Here is a 20,545-nt window from a genome sequence, read left to right as displayed (position 1 = left end):
CTAATTGAATGAATTGAAATCTTTCACTATAGGACTGTGAATTCAGCATGACTGATCTCCCATAAAGATTTATTAGACTGTGTTATACACTCAAAACTATACTCAGGTACTCACTAGCAAGCATCCATTATAAAAAAAAAAACATTGAGATAAGCAGCGGGCTTGTTCCAGTAAGTGAGAGATAATCTCCCACACCCACTGAACTCAGCGTCCCAGGCCTCCAGAACAACAAGTAAATGTGTCACTTGTGAGGGAAAACCCAAACTCTTTCAACACAGAGTTTACCAACGCTAAATGTGAAAACAAAGTCACATGCATACTGCCTTCTAAACTGCTGCTAATCTGCAGGACAAACAGGACAGGTCTAAGCATACACCATCCAATTAGTGGGTAATAAATGGAAGTGCAATAAGAGGGGGCCATAAAAATGTGGGCTGTAAAAAGGAGCAGCATAATGAGAGCGTGGCCTTAGTGAGGGAGGGATCATCGGCAATATGTCGACTAACAGACAGAAAGAGGGAGCATATGGGAAAACAACTTGTTGAGATGTCCTTCTCAGTTTCAATTACCATGCACTTGTTATCCAAAATAACAGCTACTTGCAATTTAAAAAGCCCATGTTCGGCTGAAATTTCAAGAGAGGGCTTGAAAGTTGGTGCACTCCTGGACTACAAGTATTTCATACAAAGTAGGGGAGAACGGGGTTGGTTGTCACACTTTTTACTGTTTTGATGATTGCGCATCATCAAAACATCTTTCAATAGTCATTCCTACATTAGATTGAAGCTTAAGGTGTTGGCTTGAAATGTGTATGCCTCTCATTTTCCAACTCATTGTAACAAAGAGGCAACTAACTATAAAAGGCACAGGGATGGTTGTCACACACTATGGGGTTGGTTGTCGCACACTATGGGGTTGGTTGTCACACTATGGGGTTGGTTGTCACACACTATGGGGTTGCTTGTCACACACTATGGGGTTGGTTGTTACACACTATGGGGTTGGTTGTCACACACTATGGGGTTGCTTGTTACACACTATGGGGTTGGTTGTCACACACTATGGGGTTGGTTGTCTCACACTATGGGGTTGGTTGTCTCACACTATGGGGTTGGTTGTCACTCTATGGGGTTGGTTGTCACACACTATGGGGTTGGTTGTCACACACTATGGGGTTGGTTGTCACACACCATGGGGATGATTGTCACACACTATGGGGTTGGTTGTCACACACCATGGGGATGATTGTCACACACTATGGGGTTGGTTGTCACACACTATGGGGTTGGTTGTTACACACTATGGGGTTGGTTGTTACAAACTATGGGGTTGGTTGTTACAAACTACGGGGTTGGTTGTCACACACTATGGGGATGGTTGTCACAAACTATGGGGTTGGTTGTCACACACTATGGGGTTGGTTTTCACACACTTTGGGGTTGGTTGTCACAATGGTATTTTAATGGGAAAAATATTTTTAAAAAAGGCAAGAAGGCAGAACTACATTTGAAAGTTGAATTGCATTGACAAGTGATAGGCCTTCCTAACTTCATGCATTTTAACATAAAATGATCAAGGAACATGAACAGGAAACACATCTTTAGGCCAGCCTAAATAACAACATAAAGAACAAAACAAATAGGCCGAACAACAATGGCCGACTCAACTAGGCTACATGCAGTCACTGTCTGAGTTACAGTGATGGTAAATGTAGGGTCTGCACACTCCAACTCATTTCACCATGCATGATTTTGCCAACATTGGGGTTGGTTGTTACATGTGACAACCAACCCCAACTGGAATTTTTTGCTAGCATCAAGGCTAACAACTATCTAACAACTAGTTAGCTCGCTAATACAAATCTAAAGTATAGCTTTCCCCTCACACTTTGTAAGGGTAACACTTGTTTTGTTATAAACCCATCGTTTAAAAGCCGAGAAGAAAAATACTGAGGAGCTGAATATTTACAATTTGACATGAAAAACACAAAAAGTCCTCTCACCTCAAGTTCAGCTGTCTTACTCCAGAGAAGACTATGTAGGTGAGCTCTGATCCTAATTCTGGAATTGTCCATACCCCAATTTGAGAGACAGCGCCCCCTGGTGGCAAGATATAACGAGTGTGCCAACCAACCCGTGTGACAACCAAGCCCGTTCTCCCCTACTCATTTATAACCAAATCTTTAAAAAATAAACTTAAACCTCAAAATAACCACAACTATGGTGTATTTTCATTATCACTTGTCCAATCTCACATTATCACAGTGTTGTAAGTGAGCGGTTTGAAGCTGTTGGGTCTATGTGTTGTAAGATTGTATGTTGGTTAGCATAAGTATGCAAAACCTAAAGATTTGAATACTTCAGTTGTTTATTCTTCTGTCATTTATAATGTTACAGGCCACAAAAACAGGCACACGTCTAAATAACTCCCCATGCATAAAGTTCTCAACGCCCTCCATATTAAATCAGGTCTTGGGAACCAGTTCTACAGGCTAAAATAAAACCAAAACTTAAGTGTGCTTAAAAGATTGATGATAATTAAACCACAACCAGTTTAACAAGCATGTAATTGCTCTGACTTGTCATCCATACACAAGTCAGAGAAGAATATACTCAATATACTTGCTTCCACTAGGCCACATTATTCAAAAACACAACAGTTCTTTCCATTGTTATGCAGACGATACCAAACTCTACCTCCCCCCAGAACCAAACGACCTCAACAAGCTAACGGACTTCAAAGACTCTTTTCTAGACATTAAATCATGGATGGCTGCTGATTTCTTAGAACTCAATGACAGTAAAACAGAAGTGATTTGTCTAAAACCACCGCATCTGACAAGTAGTATTTCTCCTCATCTTGACTCTCTGGCCCCCCTCCATAAAACCTCATGCAAAAAAAAAACCTTGGAGTCATATTTGATCCAGGTTTAAAATTTGACAAACAAATAAATGAGGTAGTAAAAATAAGTTTCATGCAGCTCTGCACCATCTCAAAACTCTAATCAATTTTAAGCACTTCAGACCTGGAAAAAGTCATGTACTGATTACTGCAACTCCTTGTACTTTGGTATCACCCGGTTTTCATTATCTCGCCTTCAAATAGTTCAAAATGCAGCAGCTAGGATCCTGACAAGATCAAACAAGAGAGTCCACATAAATTCTTGCCCCCCTACACTGGCTTCCAGTCAGCTAAAGGATCAATTTCAAAATCCCTCTCTTTGTTTAGAAAGCACTACATGGTTTGGCCCCCTCTTACATCTCAGAACTCCTGTCTCCAGATCACTTAGATCTTCTCACCAAAACGTCCTATCTGTCTGAATATCAAGGACAAAGAGATATGGAGACAGGGCCTTCTCCATCTGTGCCCCAAAACTTTGGAAATCTCTCCCCCTCCACCATCCAGTTCTCCCCCTGCTGTTGAGACTTTTGAAAGTCGTCTTAAAACTCACTTTTATTCATTAGCTTTTAACTGCCCCTAACCACACTGGCTCAGATGCTCCACTGCAGTGTCAAATGTAATTATTGTCATTGCAGTTGTTATTATTACTTTGAATTTAAATTTTAATTATATTGCTCTCTCACCACTCTGCCTCCCCTCTCTCTCTCCCTCTGTTTGTGTTGTTTTTACTTCATTTCCTCTTTGTTTTCCTCATTGTGTGTAAAGTACTATATAAATAAAGTTGATTTGATTTGATTTGAAGAAGGGAGATAATGTCACCCTCTCCTATCTGCTTTAGTTCACAGTCAAATGTAGCTCTGTGTCATCTGACCTGATCTAACCTGAATGTTGCGTTAGACAAGAACGCAAAAACAATCCACGGTCGGCATTTAGGTATTCTTTCAGCACTTTTCCCAGGTTCATAACCAAATTGAATATCTGACATGAGTTTTTAGTTAGATGGATGAACAAATCTGTGCTCACTTTTACAAGTTGATTATGAAATGTCCATAAAAATGCTCTTTCAGTAACCACGGAAGTTGCACTATCTGTAATAAAGCCTTGTAGTTATTAAGACTTGTCTTTTAGTGTCTTTATGGTTATGGCAGGAACTAACAGCTGTGATACAACCATCAGGTAGGACATGGCGAGCTCATAAGCAAATATAAACAGAGGGGGAGAAGCAGAACAAGTTTGTGATGAGCACATTTTAAACCTTCACCAGTAATCTGTTCCCTTTCACTTTGCATCATGCAGCTCTTGGGACATTTGTTTTACTTACACACCAGCCTTAATGTCTTTTTGTAGCCTTCTTTCAAAAAGAAATAAGCTCTCTTTGATTAAGGCCTTGGTGAAAAGGAAGATAACCTGGTTACAGGAGCAATCCTCTCATCTTGTTTCCACCATCCAGCTTTAATTAAATCATCCTGGGGCAGACAAACAGTGACTTTCCTTAGAGCCCTGCCAAGTGATGTAAGTGAACTAGACTATCCCTCCTTCATCTCCCAGATAAACTGGTTTACAGGCCTTTGTGGTCCTGGGAGTCCTGTTGAAAGTTTGAGAATCAAGACTGACAAGTTATGCATGCTTCACTCTTCTTTGTTACTTCACCACACAATAATGTTTGGACTCAGCTGTTAGTCTTTACAACAATAGCTTAGAATGAATGTGTCTTCTTGCTTTATCATTCTACAGGTGTTGATTTGTAATCATGTAGTTCCTACATGAATACTGTTGGACTATAAGTTAAAGAAAACAAAGCCCGCTGTAATCTTTATTACTAGACTTGAATTGTAGAATACTGCAGCTGACTCCGGACACTGTTCTATCCTAATCCTACTCGACCTCAGTGCAGCTTTCCACACAGTTGACTATTCATCCCTCCTCAGTCGCCTCCAGCATTGGGTTGGCCTTGGAGGCGAGGCCCTGAATTGGTTCAGCTCCTACCTGAATAACTGGATGTTCTCAGTCAATATCTCCAAACTTTACTTCCTCAACAGCCAATTTATCATGTGGGGTTCCCCAAGGTTCCATCCTAGGTCCTATTCTTTTCTCCATTTACATGCTCCCATTAGGCCAACTCATCCAGAAACACAACATCTCATACCACTGTTATGCCGATGACACACAACTTTATCTCCCCATCAGACCAAATAATCTGTCAGATCTCACCTCTCTCACCAACTGTCTTGCAGATATAAAAACTTGGATGGCTCAAAACTTCTTACAGCTTAACAACAGTAAAACTGAAGCCGTGCTCTTTGGCCCTCAGGATGCCACCAAACTAATTCGCAATAACCTAGGCAATCTGTCAATCCTCATCAAACCCTCTGTTAAAAACCATGGATTAACTTTTGATTCAGCCCTCACCTTTGACACTCAGGTAAAATCAGTGGTAAAAAGTAGCTTCTCCCAAACATCGCACCTTGAAATAGTCATCCATGCCTTTGCATCGTCCCGCCTTGACTATTGTAATTCCTTATATTCTGGAATCAGTCAGTCAACCGTGTCCCGACTGCAGTTGGTCCAAAATTCTGCAGCCAGGCTTCTGACTGGTACCAGGAAGAGGGATCACATCAGCCCATTTGTAGTTCAAGTGGTATTGACCAATCATACATCAGTAGGCTTTAAAGGTGACATATCATGCAAAATGGACTTTTTAATGGTTCTCTACCTGAAATATGTGTCCCTGTCTACAAACCCCCTGAGAATGAAAAAAATCCATTCTGCCCCTGTTCTGATTTCTCCACCTTTCTGTAAATGTGTGTGAAACGAGCCGTTTCAGACTTCAGTGTTTTTGTTACGTAACAACAATATCCGGTCTGTCACGGAGTCAGAGCTCGGAGCTTGTTCAGCCCATAGACTGTATAAAATACAACTCAACCCCTCCTCCGTTTTTCATTCCCTGCACACATGTGTGCTAACAAGGAGCTTAGGAGGGAGGCATGCTAGTTGTAGGCTGTCTTAATAAACACAAAGGTCGGTTTTACTCCCCACGTCTGCAGATTTGAAGATCTAGTGGATGATTTTTATTTATCATGGATAAGTGCTAGCGCTAGTTAGCATAGCTACATGTCGTAGCTGCAGATGTGTACCAAGACACACGTCTACATACTGACAAATAAAACAACAAGTAACACAGAATCTGTGACCAATCCTTCAGAAAGGTCCCGCTGCCTTTCTGGCAGAGGTCGGTTTTACTCCCCACGTCTGCAGATTTGAAGATCTAGTGGATGATTTTTATTTGTCATGGATAAATGCTAGCGCTAATTAGCATAGCCACATAGCTACATGTTCATAGCTGTAGCTGTGTACCAAGACACACGTCGACATACTGACAAATAAAACAACAAGAAACACTAAATCTGTGACCAATCCTTCAGAAAGGTCCTGCTGCCTTTCTGGTAGAGGTCGGTTTTACTCCCCACGTCTGCAGATTTGAAGATCTAGTGGATGATTTTTATTTATCATGGATAAGTGCTAGCGCTAATTAGCATAGCCACATAGCTACATGCATACATACAGGATGTGAAGGGCCAAATTTTACTGTTACATATTTTTTGTCAATAATACACATACCTATGTATCACTGACCACTGGCTGCACCAGAATGCCTGAGGAGTTCAACCTCACTCCCAGAGGCATTTATTATTGTAAGATGATCTCTGATGGATTTAAAGAATGAGTACACTTGATCTTCTGAAAGCATTACAGTGTTTCCCCCAGGTTTACAGCCTTGGAGGGGGGTAATGGGGGTGTGCAGACAGACTTTGCCACAATATCTATCTATGTAGTCGATCAGATATCGTTTTGGTTATGGGTTTAACCAAGTATTATAATCGTCAACATTTCACTCTTTTAACACTTTTGCTTTTAGTATAATAGTCCAGCCTGCAAAACAGTCAAAAGAAAACATTCTTCATGTGACCACTATATCTGATTCTCTTGATTCAAATAAAAATGCCATGAATGCAAAGTACAGGTCTGCATTGCAGAAGTTTAAGACCTGATCTATAAGAGAGGTAACCCTGAGTTACTTCTGCTGTGATCTGGCGCTATATAGAAAATATAATATACTGAACTTCCAAGGGGGGCGGGGGGGCGATGTTGGGGGGGGCGCCCCACCCCCCAAGTATAATGGTAGGGGAAACACTGCATTAAGGAGCACAAGGGCTTTTTCATATATGAATTAAAAGGACTGTGTCTTCCTTCTCCACAACCTTAAAATACTGACTAACAGGTTGCGGCGTGCTGGAGGTGTTCTGAAAAAGATGGAGACTTAATTCATATGCTATGGGGTTGCTCAAAGGCCCAGGAATTCTGGTCCACTATTCATGATTATATTAAAATAATTATTGGCCAGGACATCCCTTTTACTCCAGGTGTTAATGAGTCTAAAGGCTGATTTATACTTCTGCGTCTCCCCTACGCAGCAGGGGCTGACGCGGACATGAGCCCCACATACTTGTGCGTCGGTGTGTCCGTGTCGCGCAGCAATTCTCCGCCGAAACGCCTGAGGGCAGTGCGGTCTCTCTGATAGCCGGCCGCCTGCTTCCGGTCCCGCTACGATCTCTGTTTACTTTTCCACAGAGATTCAGAGCGTGTTCTGTTAATCTACAGCTGATACATGTTGCTGTTTATCATACAGACATGATTACATGAAGAATAGAGAGGAGGAGATGAAATACACGGCCGATGTCTGGGATCCCGGAAGTGTTGTAAATGCGGGAAAGACAAAGCCGCCGAGCGGACCAATCACAGAGCTTGCGGTCCGCGTCGGCTCTACGGGGGAGTTACATTTTGGAGGAGGTGCACGTCAGCTACGTGAGTAGGTACGGGAGCTACGCGGACCCCCGGCGTAGGGTACGCCGTTGATTCAACGCAGAAGTCTAAATCAGCCTTTAGGTGATCCCACTGTGCTGGAAAATGTAACTCCATCTAAAGCTGAATGGGTCCAAACTGCTCTCATAGTAGGGAGAAAACTGCTGGTCATAAATTGGAAAGCCCCCGCTGCCCCTGCACCAGCTCTGTGGTTTATCCAGTTGGGGAACCTAGCGGCTCTAGAAAGACTGTCCTTCAGGTTGACAAACAGGGTAGAGCAGTATTAACAGAATTGGGGATGCTACCATGACTTCATAGATAGGTGCTGATTGTGGTGCCATCGGGTTCCAGATGGTAAGGCTGACACTGGGTACGGTTACATGATGTTTTTTAATTCTGAATTAATAATTCCGAATTAAATAATTCCGAATTAAAGTATTCTCCTTCGTGTTTACATGGAAATAGTAATTCTGAATTGAGGTTTACATGGAAAACACGTTTAATTGTTTTTATTCAATTCCTCTTAACGTCTGGGGGTTGGGAAGGGTTCTGATTGGACAGGGACGGGCGTGACGTATTTACGTTTACCGGAAGAAAACAGACTCCAGTTCCTGCTTCTTTCATTTTCGGTTACAACATGGAAGACCACACAATAAGTTCAAATGTCGCTTTGATTTTGACTATAGTTGTTAAAAAGCAGCTCGACACAAACATACTGCTTCACTTTCATCAGCTGAGGAGGAGAAGAGAGATAGAGGACCGGAGAAGGGAGGCGGAAGACCGGACTTTGGAGAATCAAAGCCGGTTAGTGCAACGGCTGCTCTACCTCAGCCTGAAATATGAGCCCGCCAGCGCGGAGTATGTGCGTCATCGCGACAGGACAAGGGAACGAGCATACGCAGAACCACCGGAATTAATTTAAAGCGGAATGAACGTATACGTGATCGAGGAATTATTCAATTCGGATTTAAAATCAGAATAAACCAGACACTTACATCGGATTTAAGTTTAATTCGGAATTATCATTTTCATTCGGAATTAGGTGTTTACAAGGTCATTTTAAATCTTTTTAAAGAGGATTTAATCTTAATTCAGATTAATTAAAAGTCTCATGTAAACGCATAGACTGTAAAAAATATGGACGTAGTATCCGTGACGTCACCCATCTGTTTCTGAAGAGCTGTTTTGAGACCAATCTGCTGCGGCAGCCATATTGCTTCTGTCGAGCCAGTGTGACGTAAAGAGGCGGGCTTTGAGCCTCCTAGCCAACAGCTGCAGTGTTCCTGCAGGCAGCTGTGCCTCTCATTGGAAGACTAGTAATCTCAATATCTTCTAAATTACCGAATTAGAAAAAAATTCACCCCCCTCACAGTGAGAGGACATCGAGAAATTAGCTATCCAGACTACACTCATCTTTTGTACCAGGCTGTAAACATGTTTATTAATGCTGCAAAGATCGTCTTTTCCCCATTCATGTGTATGTGACTTCCGGTACTTCCGGAGCCAGCCTCAAGTGGATCCTCGATGAACTGCAGTTTTTAACACTTCAGCATTGGACTCATATTTTTAGACCGGAGGTTGCCGCTTGTGTAAACGTAGCCAATAAAAACTGTTATTCCGAGACTCTGTGGCTGCATAGTACTCTAATTCAAACTGAACTACAATTACATGTTTGTTTGTTTTGTGTTTAATTATTTTAGTGTTGTTTTAGTCATGCCTCTGTGTCTGTGTTTGCTGGTTGTAGTTTGTTTGTTTGTTTGTTTGTTTGTTTTTGTTTTTTCTGTATTTTTTGTTTTGTTTTGTTTTGTGTCTTCTTTGTTCTGTTTGGTTGTCGTGTGCATCCAGACGTGCCAGAATGTACAAACACAGGAATGATACTTCTTTCGGCATATCATCCTGCAAGGCCATGTGTATTTCTGTGTGTGTTGCTGTACCCAAACTGTTTGGTTGTATTTGGATGTCGGTCTTGTGTGTATGTGTGTGTATATGTGTAAATGTTATTGTAAAAAAAACTCAAATAAAATACAAATCATAAAAAAATAAAAATACTGACTAACAAATTCAGAAGCAGAAAGTTGCATGTTTAGGTGTCTTGGAGGAACCAGTGATGTCTATAAGCAGGTCAGTTAGAAGCTCTTGCACCCGTCTTCACAGCTTTAAACCAAAATGAGCGGTTTTACTGCTCTCACGTCACAGATGTATCCAGTCATGTGAGGTTTATGCCTGAATGCTGGTGCTAAATTGCTGGTTTCAAATGTAAGCCGGCTGTTTGCTTGAAGAGGTGACAAGTCAGTGCACATGTCTGCGTGGTTAAAACCAAGTGCGTCAGCTGGAGCCGGCCACAATATTACATGCTTTCAACACACGGCCTCCTCATGTAATCTTTTCTTAATCAGCAAAATATCAGTTGCGACATATCGTCTGTGCAGACAAAGGAGAAAATGCAGCTAATGGGAGGAGAGTGTCTGACATTACGTGAAAGGTTAAGAAGCTGATGAAGAAATGCATGTGCTACTGGATGCCGACACCAGAGGAGAGGAAGCTAGGACGACTTAAACTGCAGCCGCACAGGGAAAGGAATATGGTCCCTTTCATGGATCTTTAAGAATAAACACACTCAAATATGCAGAAGCACAACACAAGCTGGGGCTTTGCATGGAAAATCTAGTTTATTCATTAGTGATGTGTCTTTTTCTGTTAAAGCCTCACGTCTACATTGAGCAGAACGGGGAGGGGAGGGTTACAGACACACACAGCACAGTGAGCACACCAACAGGAGGGAGGCGAGAGGGAGAGCGTGTGCGAAAGACAGAGAACGCACTAGAAAGGTGAGAAAACGAGTGACTGCAGGAAACACAGGAAACTTTAGACACATTGAAACTGCATAGACTCTTAAAAGGCAGAGTGTAGACTAATGTGAAAGTGTCATCAATCAGGGTCCACAAAAAACCTGCAAAGGCACATTAGAAGTGTCTGTGAAGGATCTCAGTCATCCAGGTCATGGACATTAGAGCTGTTTATCCATCAGTGCAATAAGTGAAGAATAAAGACAGTGAAGGGAACCTGCTGCTAATGAAGGTGTTTAAAAGTTCATAAAAAATATACATGCAATTAGAGATTGGACCTTTTTGTCTAATTGAGATGAGTCTTTGTACTTTATAATTTAATTTCTGTAACACTCTGCTCCATGTAGAGTTAATTCTGAGCTGGGAAAATCTGCCTTTTGCGTATTTGCACCATCTGCATGGAACTCCCTGCAAAGCACTTTCAAAATAAATGCACTGGTTTCTTTTAATCATTTTAAATCATTAGTTTTAAAATGTTTTAACCTCTGATTGTACCTGTTTTCACTGACTTTGTGTTACATTATTTTTTCAATGGTTGTAACATTACTTTTAATTGTTGTCTGTTTTTAATTGATCATCATTCTTTTAGGGTTATATCTTTTATTTGCTTGTCATGCATTTTAATGTTTCTTTCATATGCTCATCGTCATTGTAAATGAGGGCTTGCTCTCAGTGATTTTCGAGTTTAAATAAAGAGATAATAATAATAATAATGTTGAGTATATAAATAAAGCCTTTTAAATGATAAACATTTGATATAATGTATGTTTTCTAGGGGTGCAACGGATCAAAAAACTCACGGTTCGGATCGGGTCACGGTTTTAAGTCGCAGATTGGATCATTTTTCGGATCAGAAAAAAAAAAACAAGACAAGACAAATATAACTTTGTCCTCCATTTATTCTGTAAAACACCTGTAAACTTTTGCCCATTAAATAAAAACAACATTCAACTCAAAATGTACTGCATGTGCAAAGCACCCTATCTGTGGGCCCAGTCCTGCCTCATTCACTGCATTTCATGGCATGGCAAGTGAAGGAGCAGAGGAACTTCAAAAGTTTCACTCCATTCTAATTTCATTTGCTGATTTTCACCGTCCACTTTTCTTTGAGCTGCAAACTTGGAACACAGCGTTTTCATGCATTCTAGGGTCCTACAGCTGGCACAGTGCCAATATGTGATCTGCTCCATAAACCAAAGTGAAAGTTAAAAATTGCATCGCAGCATTGGACTCTAAGTGACCCAGTAAAAAAACAAAGTTTTAAAGGTCAAAGTGTTTGAGAATAAGAGAACATCGATTCCATGTTTAATTCCTGTGCCAGTTCTACATTCCAATATCAATAACTGCTTTTGATTATTTGATGCCCTTCGTCAAAAGCTGAGGAACTTTTTTCATAGTTTAATCCAAGTCTCAAATCTGTAGATGTTATCATTTTCTCATAAATCATCTTCCTACATGAGTCATTGATTTCATACACATGCACGCCCCATGGGTCTGAATCAGTTATGTTGTGGTTTCTGCTCAGATGGAGAACATAGACCAAACAACACGAGGCTCTCAGCAGCACACAGTCCATACTGTAATCCCAGTCAGCAACATTCACTATTATAAAACCTCTTTTTCCACATTAACCCTGGATCTCTTCCAAGTCTGACATTTAAAAATGGAGTAAAAGGTCAGAACATTTTGAGATAGTTGTGGTGGGATTTTTGTTTCTTAGAAGTCCTGAAGTTCAGAGGCAGGTTGATGTGGAAAATGATCCAAGAGCCCACATAGTTAATGCTTTGTATACTAAGAATCTGGGAACAATTCAAGCTGAGGGCCTGACAAACTCATGGCAGCAACAACAAAGACTCGGTCAGCTGGACACACACTCTCTCACTCGCTCAGCCAACAAGCAGGCGGGCCATGCTGGAGAAAGTGCTTTCAGGTTATTTATACTTTTCAAATACCTTATGAAGAGTTTTAATGACACCCTGCTGTTTGGAACCTGCAGAATTCATTGTAGTATTCAAAAGGCTTTTGCACCATGTGGTGACAGTCCTTGCTCTGGTGGGTTATGCTGTCATATACTGATGAGACACTTAGATAACTCTTCAAAAGGCAACTACAGAGTAGCTTCAGACTGAAAGGATGATGCAGTTAGCAGGAATCCTACAACTTGACACAGACTGTACAACTTGTTGTGATTCAAAGCCTAATTTTAAACTGAATGTTAAGGAAAGGCTGGATTATTTAAAGGCTTTTATTCGTATTAAAGTTGTCTATAGGGCTGTATGATAAATCGATTTAATCCATAAATTTGAATTTCTGGTTTCAGGCGATTTTAAAAAAAGAAAATCTAGATTTTCTCCATAACCTACTCCGCTGTATATATATATATATATATATATATATATATATATATATATATATATATTAGGGGTGCAACAATACATGTATCTGTATCGAACCGTTCGATACAGTGGACACGGTTCGGTCCGCCCTATGAACCAAACAATACGCAATTTAATATTTATGTTATCAACTTCTGACGAGGCGCTCTGTGCTGAAAGATCAGAGGATCTGCTCTGACTCCTCCGGGCTGCATTGTCGAGCGCAGGTCCACTGAACTGCACGCTCCTCCCACATTCATTCAGTCCAATCTGGTCATGTTTGTTTTAACTGTGCTTCATATGGAAATCTATATTTCACCACACGACGGTTCATATGTTCACGTATGTGTGTGTGAGCGCGCGCCCGCACGAGAGGGAAGCACAAGTGATCCGCTTTGGTTGCAGAGCAGAGTTGTTCCGTGGTCCTCTAGTGATGCTAGTCTGGGTGATGTGGTTTTAAAGTGCGTTTATGCATTACTTGTGGTCTTATACTGCATGCTCTGTAGACTTCAGCCTGATACCGGACAGTGTTTTCCTGCCGTTACATCGGGGGCGCACCCGTCGGGTCCCGCCCCCCCCTTGGAAGTCAAAGCAGAAGTGATTGAAGGTTCCCTCTCTCATAGATCAGGTCTATACCTTGTTCTTTTATGTAACAGACTAAATATCCTTATATTATTTATCTGATTTACATGACGGGATGTCATTTCTGTCTCTACATGGCATGCTAGTTGTAGGCTGTCTTAATAAACACAAAGGTCGGTTTTACTCCCCACGTCTGCAGATTTGAAGATGTAGTGGATGATTTTTATTTGTCATGGATAAGTGCTAGCGCTAATTAGCATAGCCACATAGCTACATGTTCATAGCTGTAGCTGTCTACCAAGACACACGTCGACATACTGACAAATAAAACAACAAGTAACACAGAATCTGTGACCAATGGTTCAGAAAGGTCCTGCTGCCTTTCTGGCAGAGGTCGGTTTTACTCCCCACGTCTACAGATTTGAAGATCTAGTGGATGATTTTTATTTATCATGGATAAGTGCTAGCGCTAGTTAGCATAGCCACATAGCTACACGTTCGTAGCTGTGTACCAAGACACACGTCGACATACTGATAAACAAAACAACAAGAAACACTAAATCTGTGACCAATTCTTCAGAAAGGTCCTGCTACAGGCGCCTCTCCGTCAGGATCAGATTCTGGATCAGATTCAGAGGGTTGAAGTAACGTGATCTCTGAGCAGCCGTGTATATTCAGCCAACAGGTAACCATTAGATCAACGTGCTGGAGAGCCGAGGGCACATCCACTTCCTGAGGGGGCGTGGTCAGAGAGAAAACAGCCTGTTCTGAGGAGGGCTGAAGAAGAGGGCTTTTCAGGCATGCCAAATCTGATTTCAAAGTGTTTTTTTGAGCATAAACTTTAAAGACATGTTTTGGGGACCTCTTAGACCAATATATATTGATGAAAAAAGCGTGATATGTCACCTTTAAGCCTACAATTTCAATTGTTTGGAGAGAAGTTGAGCCAATTTCTGGTAATCACAATGATCCCTTTACCATCAGCTAGTTTAATAATACTGGTAAGTTGGATTATTCTGGAAAATGCAGCAAAGATAATCTTATTCCTATTTGTATCCCACATGGAGTCCCATATGGCCCCCATGCATTCTGTCTTCTTATCTCTTTTATAATTATTTATACTGAAGAAAAAAAAGAGGAAATGCACCTTGATTAGGAAAAAACACAAGTAGTGTAAAACAGAACAAATGTAACACTGTAGATGTGACAAATGGACTTCCTACTTTTGAATTAGTGTAAATTCTAATATATTACAATGTTACAATGTCATTTAGCAGACGCTTTTATCCAAAGCGACGTACATACAAGAACAAGAACAAGAACAACACAAGCAAAGATCTAGACAAGAGGAAACAAGATCAGTAAGAAGAACAAAGTGCTTCAAGTCCATTTGGGTGCAGGTACTGCCAAGCAGTGTAAAGGCAATGTACAAAAGTAAGTAAGGAACATCTACAATGAAGCAACCAAACCATTTAAGACCTTCCATTATCATCATCAACAATTAACATCACCACAATAATGACCAAAGTACCAAGTGCTGGGTCACTCCAGACCTGAACACAGAGTCCCAGAGTAGAGCAGGACAGTGTGAGTCAACTGTAGCTGGAAGACATGATCTGCAACTGGGGACAACAGTGGAGAACAGTCTAGCTAAGTGCATAGTGCTTCCTAAAAATGAATCTTTTGATAAAACTTAAGTATTATATTTGCCCTTTTCCTAAAAATGAACTTTAATTTCAGTCATTTAATGTCAAAGTAGAAAAGTTGATTTGTAAGGTAATAAAGATAAAGCTATTCTTCATGTTGGGGAAAAGGAAATGGAGGAAGAGAAGGTTCTAGTGCAGGATAATGCTTATCTTTGAGGTCAAATTGAACTATTGACCTGTGCTCTCAGTTTTCACTTCACAAAGGGGATTTTCACTGACAAAAGGGAGCATCCAGCTCCTGGAGTGTGTACTTTGTTGCTGCAGTTATGCTCCACATTATCAACAACCTAAAAAAAAAAAATCAATTTTGAAATTCAATATATTCCATTTGTTTACCAAATCTGTATTGCAGAGGAAAATAAATGTACATTTTGTGATGGGACTAACTGCACCTTTGTTTTTATTTTCAGCACTCTGTTGGCCTGCAATGGATGTTTACATACCTACATTTACCCTACAGAGATCTCTATTAGGAAGATGGTGGGTGTACCAATCTATCTCATTAGCACAGGTAGTTCTCTTTAAAGTAATACACTCCTCATAACTGCAAAAAACACACATAATCAAGCAGGTGAAAATGTGGAAGTATGAGGCGTGAAAACTAATAGTGAAGTTAAACTGAAGGCATGAGTCTGGTCCTGCTGGAGGTTTCTGCCTGTTAAAAGGAAGTTTTTCCTCGCCACTGTAACTAGCTAAATACTGCGATGTGCAATGCTCATGATGGATAAAGGTGGGCCCTTAAAAATCAGGCACCCTTCTATCTTAAAGAGCTCATAGTGCCCTATTACCCCTTTAGAACACTAGGCACCCAACATGCAGGTTTGCTAGTTGTACCTAAAATCTCTAAAAGTAGTATGGGAGGTAGAACCTTCAGCTATCAGTCAAGGTCTGGGAGGCAGACACCCTCTCCACTTCTAAGAGTAGGCTTAAAACTTTCCTTTTTGATAAAGCTTATAGTTAGAGCTGGATCAGGCTTGGACCAGCTTTTGTTATGCTGCTATAGGCCTAGACTGCCGGGGGAACTGGCGCACTAACACACTGGGATCCTAGCTCACCCCTTCCCCCCAACCCCCTCATCACTTACTTTAACTCTGCCTGTCCCATTAAAGTTACTAACCATAGACCTTTCTGGAGTCCTGAGCTCCCTTGTCTCGTAGGTTCCTCTGAGCTGCCGTAGACGTCCTCCTGCTCAAACGTTCTGGACTCCAGCTGATACGGACGTACTGGACTTCAGCGGCAACTGCTTCTACAACTCGTCTCATCACTATCACCTCTCTCTCTTACTCCCCTCTATCTGTCTTTCCAGACCCAACTCAGTCGAGGCATGATGGCTGTCTAACATGAGTCTGGTCCTGCTGGAGGTTTCTGCCTGTTAAAGGAAGTTTGTCCTCTCCACTGTAACTAGCTAAATACTGCGAGGTGCAATGCTCATGATGGATTAAGGTGGGGTCAGACTGAGTCTTACCCCGTCTTGAAGTTGGGTCTCTGTTCATAATTTGACATAGAGTGGTCTAGACCTCCTATGTTTGTAAAAGCGTCTTGAGATAACGTTTGTTGTGATTTGGTGCTATACAAATAAAGGTTGATTGATTGATTGATTGATCCCATCAGGGGCGGAGCCACACAGTTTTGACCTGGGTGGCCAAACTGGGGCACTGACTGTTGAACGGGTGGCCAGGCGTGGGAAAACATTAGGAGCTTACCCCAAACCTAGTAGGGTTACCTCCAATTATCACATCCACTTTAACTTCTTTTTAAAAAATAATTTAACAAATGTTACAAATTTGTAGATTTCTAATGTTAAGATTAATAATGTAACACGACAGAGTGTCAACATTTAAATCTGCTGAACTCTTTAAGGACTCAAAATGAAGATGACTGTCTAAAATCACAGCATCAACAAAAATAATAATATTTAAATCCACAGAAACTACTGACTCTGCAGCTTGAAACACAACAACACAATAACTGATTTAAATATAAGTAATGCCTCTGAAATGGCAAATGTCCAATCATGTTTAAGAATTTCAGGGCTGGCCAATCAGTTTTCAGAGGTGTCCATGGACACCCCTGGTCACCCCCTGGCTGGCACCGCCACTGCATCCCATCCATGACTTTGTGATGACTAAAAAAACGTCACTGCTGAGGCCACTACCTAACCTCGGGACAGTGAGTCATGGGTGTTCTACAACGGGAGAAAGGGTGACATCATTCTAGAGTCATCATCCTCTTCGGATAGGCTCCTATAGAAAGCTCTCACTATGCAAGAGGGGGGCCTACTTTCTGAAAACCATGTGACCTTCTGGTACTCTGCAGGCTGCACCCAACTAGAAAATGCATAGTGCATGCAATGTGAGGGTGTGTAAAGTGCCAGGTTGTGCGAGCTGTACAACACAACTCTTCCAGTGTGAGGTGATTGTTTAGGTAGGTGTTGTGATCGACCCTCAAATGTTCAGTGAGCACAGATCAGATCAGATCTCGGAAGCAGGGACCACTTTTGTGCAGATGATGCAAGCACAGACATGTCTGTGATGAGCCTTCCTCGTGAGGGACTGATAAATAGTTTACAAAGGAGGTTCTTCTGCATTTTTAATACTGTAATCTATTTAAACTTGACCCTGAACGCACCAGTGAGCTTACTGGACACCATCCGTCCACACAGGTATTAACAGAACAATAGTAAATCGGATAGCAGAACAAAAACTACATGCACAAAAACAAAAATAATCCCCACCCGCCGAAGACTCACGATGAGCGCCGAAGCGTGCACGACGTGCCATCGATTCAAAAACACCCAAAGCATGAACATGTAAACAAAAAAAAAAAGGTGCGTGGACTAAATCTCCCGTGGTCTGCCTTTACGCACTGATAAGCAGACCGTGGGGAGGTAACTGACGGGCCTCTTGTGGGTGGTGGGAACCCTCTCTGTCGTTGTGCAATGGAGCTATGCACTCGACTGCGCTCTACAAACAACTGCTTACCATACGGATCCATAAGCACCAGAGCCAACTGGAGATAAGTGCTGGTACCGCTCCGGGACCTCCCACATGGTTTTGTTGAGCTCCTGTCGGTAGAAAGTGGGTCTCTCCTTCTGCGACATTCCTGCGGATTTACCAGCCGCGCAGCGACAAAACAAGCCAGCGGAAACTTCTGCCCCTCTCTCTCTCTCTCTCGCTCTCTCTCTCTCCTCTCCTCCCTGTGTGGCACGTCGTAGTGTGCTGCTGCTCCCTGCTAGAACTCAAAAACCTAAAGCGGTCCTGGATCAACCAGAACTTCAGTGCACCTGTGCAAAACAAAGTATCCCCCCCCCCTTTCTCTCCGTGCACGTCAGACCACTTGAAGACTACTTGCTCTACAAAGCGCACTCAGGTCGCGGGTGGACCACTCTCTGAAATAGCTTTCGTTGAAATTTTCGCCCAGTTCTCTTCTAGGGCGCGCGCGGATACGGGAACGCGTACGTCCACGTCCTTTCGTCATTGCGCGCTCGCGACATCGCGTGTTGCCTCGCGAGAACTGGGTGGTTGTTAGTGGGGAAATCAGGGGATATCCCGTCCCTGCTGTGTAGTGATGGGAATTCCAGCTCTTTTTAAAGAGCTGGTTCTTTTGGCTCGGCTCACTACAAAGATCCGGCTCTTTCGGCTCCTGAGTGGCTCCTCAGATTTTTTCTTGTTTAAATTAAAGTATTAGAATCAGAATCAGAATCAGCTTTATTCGCCAAGTATGCTTGAACACACAAGGAATTTGACTTTAGTAAACTGTGCTCTCTTTGTACAAGGCATAAGAATAGGAATAAGAATAAGAACTACAATAAAAAATAAAATAAAAATATAATAACAATAACCTTAGCTATAAATACAAAGAAACAACAAATAGCTTGACTAATATGTACAGGCTAAAAAATATGATAAAGTGCAGTGGTGAGTTGCAGAGGTAGTTTTACATTATAAAATAGAAGTTAAATAATACAAAAAATAGAAATATGGAATTCTGCTTGAGAATTGTTGCATTGTATATCTACATGTATATTTACAGAGAGTATTTATCTGACAGGTGTGACACTGTTATGGTTTAGTGTTCATCAGAGTGACAGCCTGGGGGAAGAAACTGTTCTTATGGCGGGTTGTTTTGGCGCACAGTGATCTGTAGCGCCTGCCGGAGGGGAGGAGTTTGAAGAATTTGTGTCCAGGGTGTGAGGGGTCAGCGGTGATGCTCCCTGCCCGTTTCCTGGCCCGGGACCGGTACAAGTCCTGGATGGGGGGCAGGTCGACACCGATGATTTTTTCTGCAGTCCTTATTATATAAAATAATGTAAAATGAGTAACTAATGTAAAAAAAATACATTATATCAAATGTGTATTATTTATGAGGCTTTATTTATATACTCAACATGGAGCAGAGTGCTACATAAATGTATTATAAAGTACAAAAACAAGACTCATTACAATTAGACAAAAAGGTCCAATCTCTAATTGCATGTATATTATTTATAAACTTTTAAACACCTTCATTAACAGCAGCCCATAGGAAAATAAATTTAGAGAGGAGATCTCAAAAGTGTTTCATTTCTGTCTCCTAGACAACAATGAGATCTGTTTGAAAGCAAAATGAGACTATAGCTTATGTCTCCTGTTTCTCATTCTTGCCTCCAGAAAAGAAGTTTCAAAAAGTCTCAGCTTAGTCTCCCTTTCAGTTCAAAAGGAGATCTGGTCCAAATCTGAAATGATTCTCAGGTATTTCTCAAGTGTTGTGACTCCTTTTGAGCTCAGGTGGAGAAATCAGGGAGCTCTCTCAACTGTCTCTATCTAACCTCATCCATTTGGTTTTGTCAGACTCAGTTTTTGTGTCTCAAGTTGAGCTCAGATGGAGCAAAGAAAGAGCCGGAGCTCATCTTTTCATGAACATTTATAGTGCCCTGCAAAATTAACATTTCAATGTAATTGTCCACAAACTTACAATTCTAATTAAAACATTTGAACCACTTGTAAGATCAGATATTTAGATGTGAAATGATCTCTTCTTTGACTTCACAATATGGTCCTTCCTTTACAAGTCTGTTTGGAACAAAACAACTCTCTGCATTTCTTTATTCTTCACTTATTGCACTGATGGATAAACAGCTCTAATGTCCATGACCTGGATGACTGAGATCCTTCACAGACACTTCTAATGTGCCTTTGCAGGTTTTTTGTGGACCCTGACTGATGAAACTTTCACCTTACACAGTCTACACTCTGCCTTTTAAGAGTCTATGGCGTTTTAATGTGTCTAAAGTTTA

At 41.5% G+C, this 20,545-nt stretch overlaps 1 protein-coding gene across 2 annotated transcripts in view; it reads right to left on the bottom strand.

Annotated features, from left to right (window-relative positions):
* Positions 1 to 18,722, bottom strand: part of mapk14b (mitogen-activated protein kinase 14b) — a 43,072-nt gene extending 24,350 nt beyond the window's left edge. The window contains exon 1 of one of the 2 annotated variants that reach the window (XM_034689299.1): positions 18,252 to 18,722. In XM_034689299.1, the coding sequence (XP_034545190.1) occupies positions 18,252 to 18,370 (119 nt within the window). In that variant the 5' untranslated portion in view covers positions 18,371 to 18,722. The remainder of the gene's footprint in view (positions 1 to 18,251) is intronic. The other variant, XM_034689290.1, reaches the window with a different exon arrangement.
* Between the last annotated feature and the right edge of the window lie 1,823 nt (positions 18,723 to 20,545).

Source organism: Notolabrus celidotus, chromosome 1 (assembly GCF_009762535.1).
Source record: "Notolabrus celidotus isolate fNotCel1 chromosome 1, fNotCel1.pri, whole genome shotgun sequence".
Classification (NCBI taxonomy): Eukaryota; Metazoa; Chordata; class Actinopteri; order Labriformes; family Labridae; genus Notolabrus; species Notolabrus celidotus.
The sequence above is the reverse complement of the archived record's forward strand: the minus strand, read 5'-3'. Positions and strand labels throughout refer to the sequence as shown.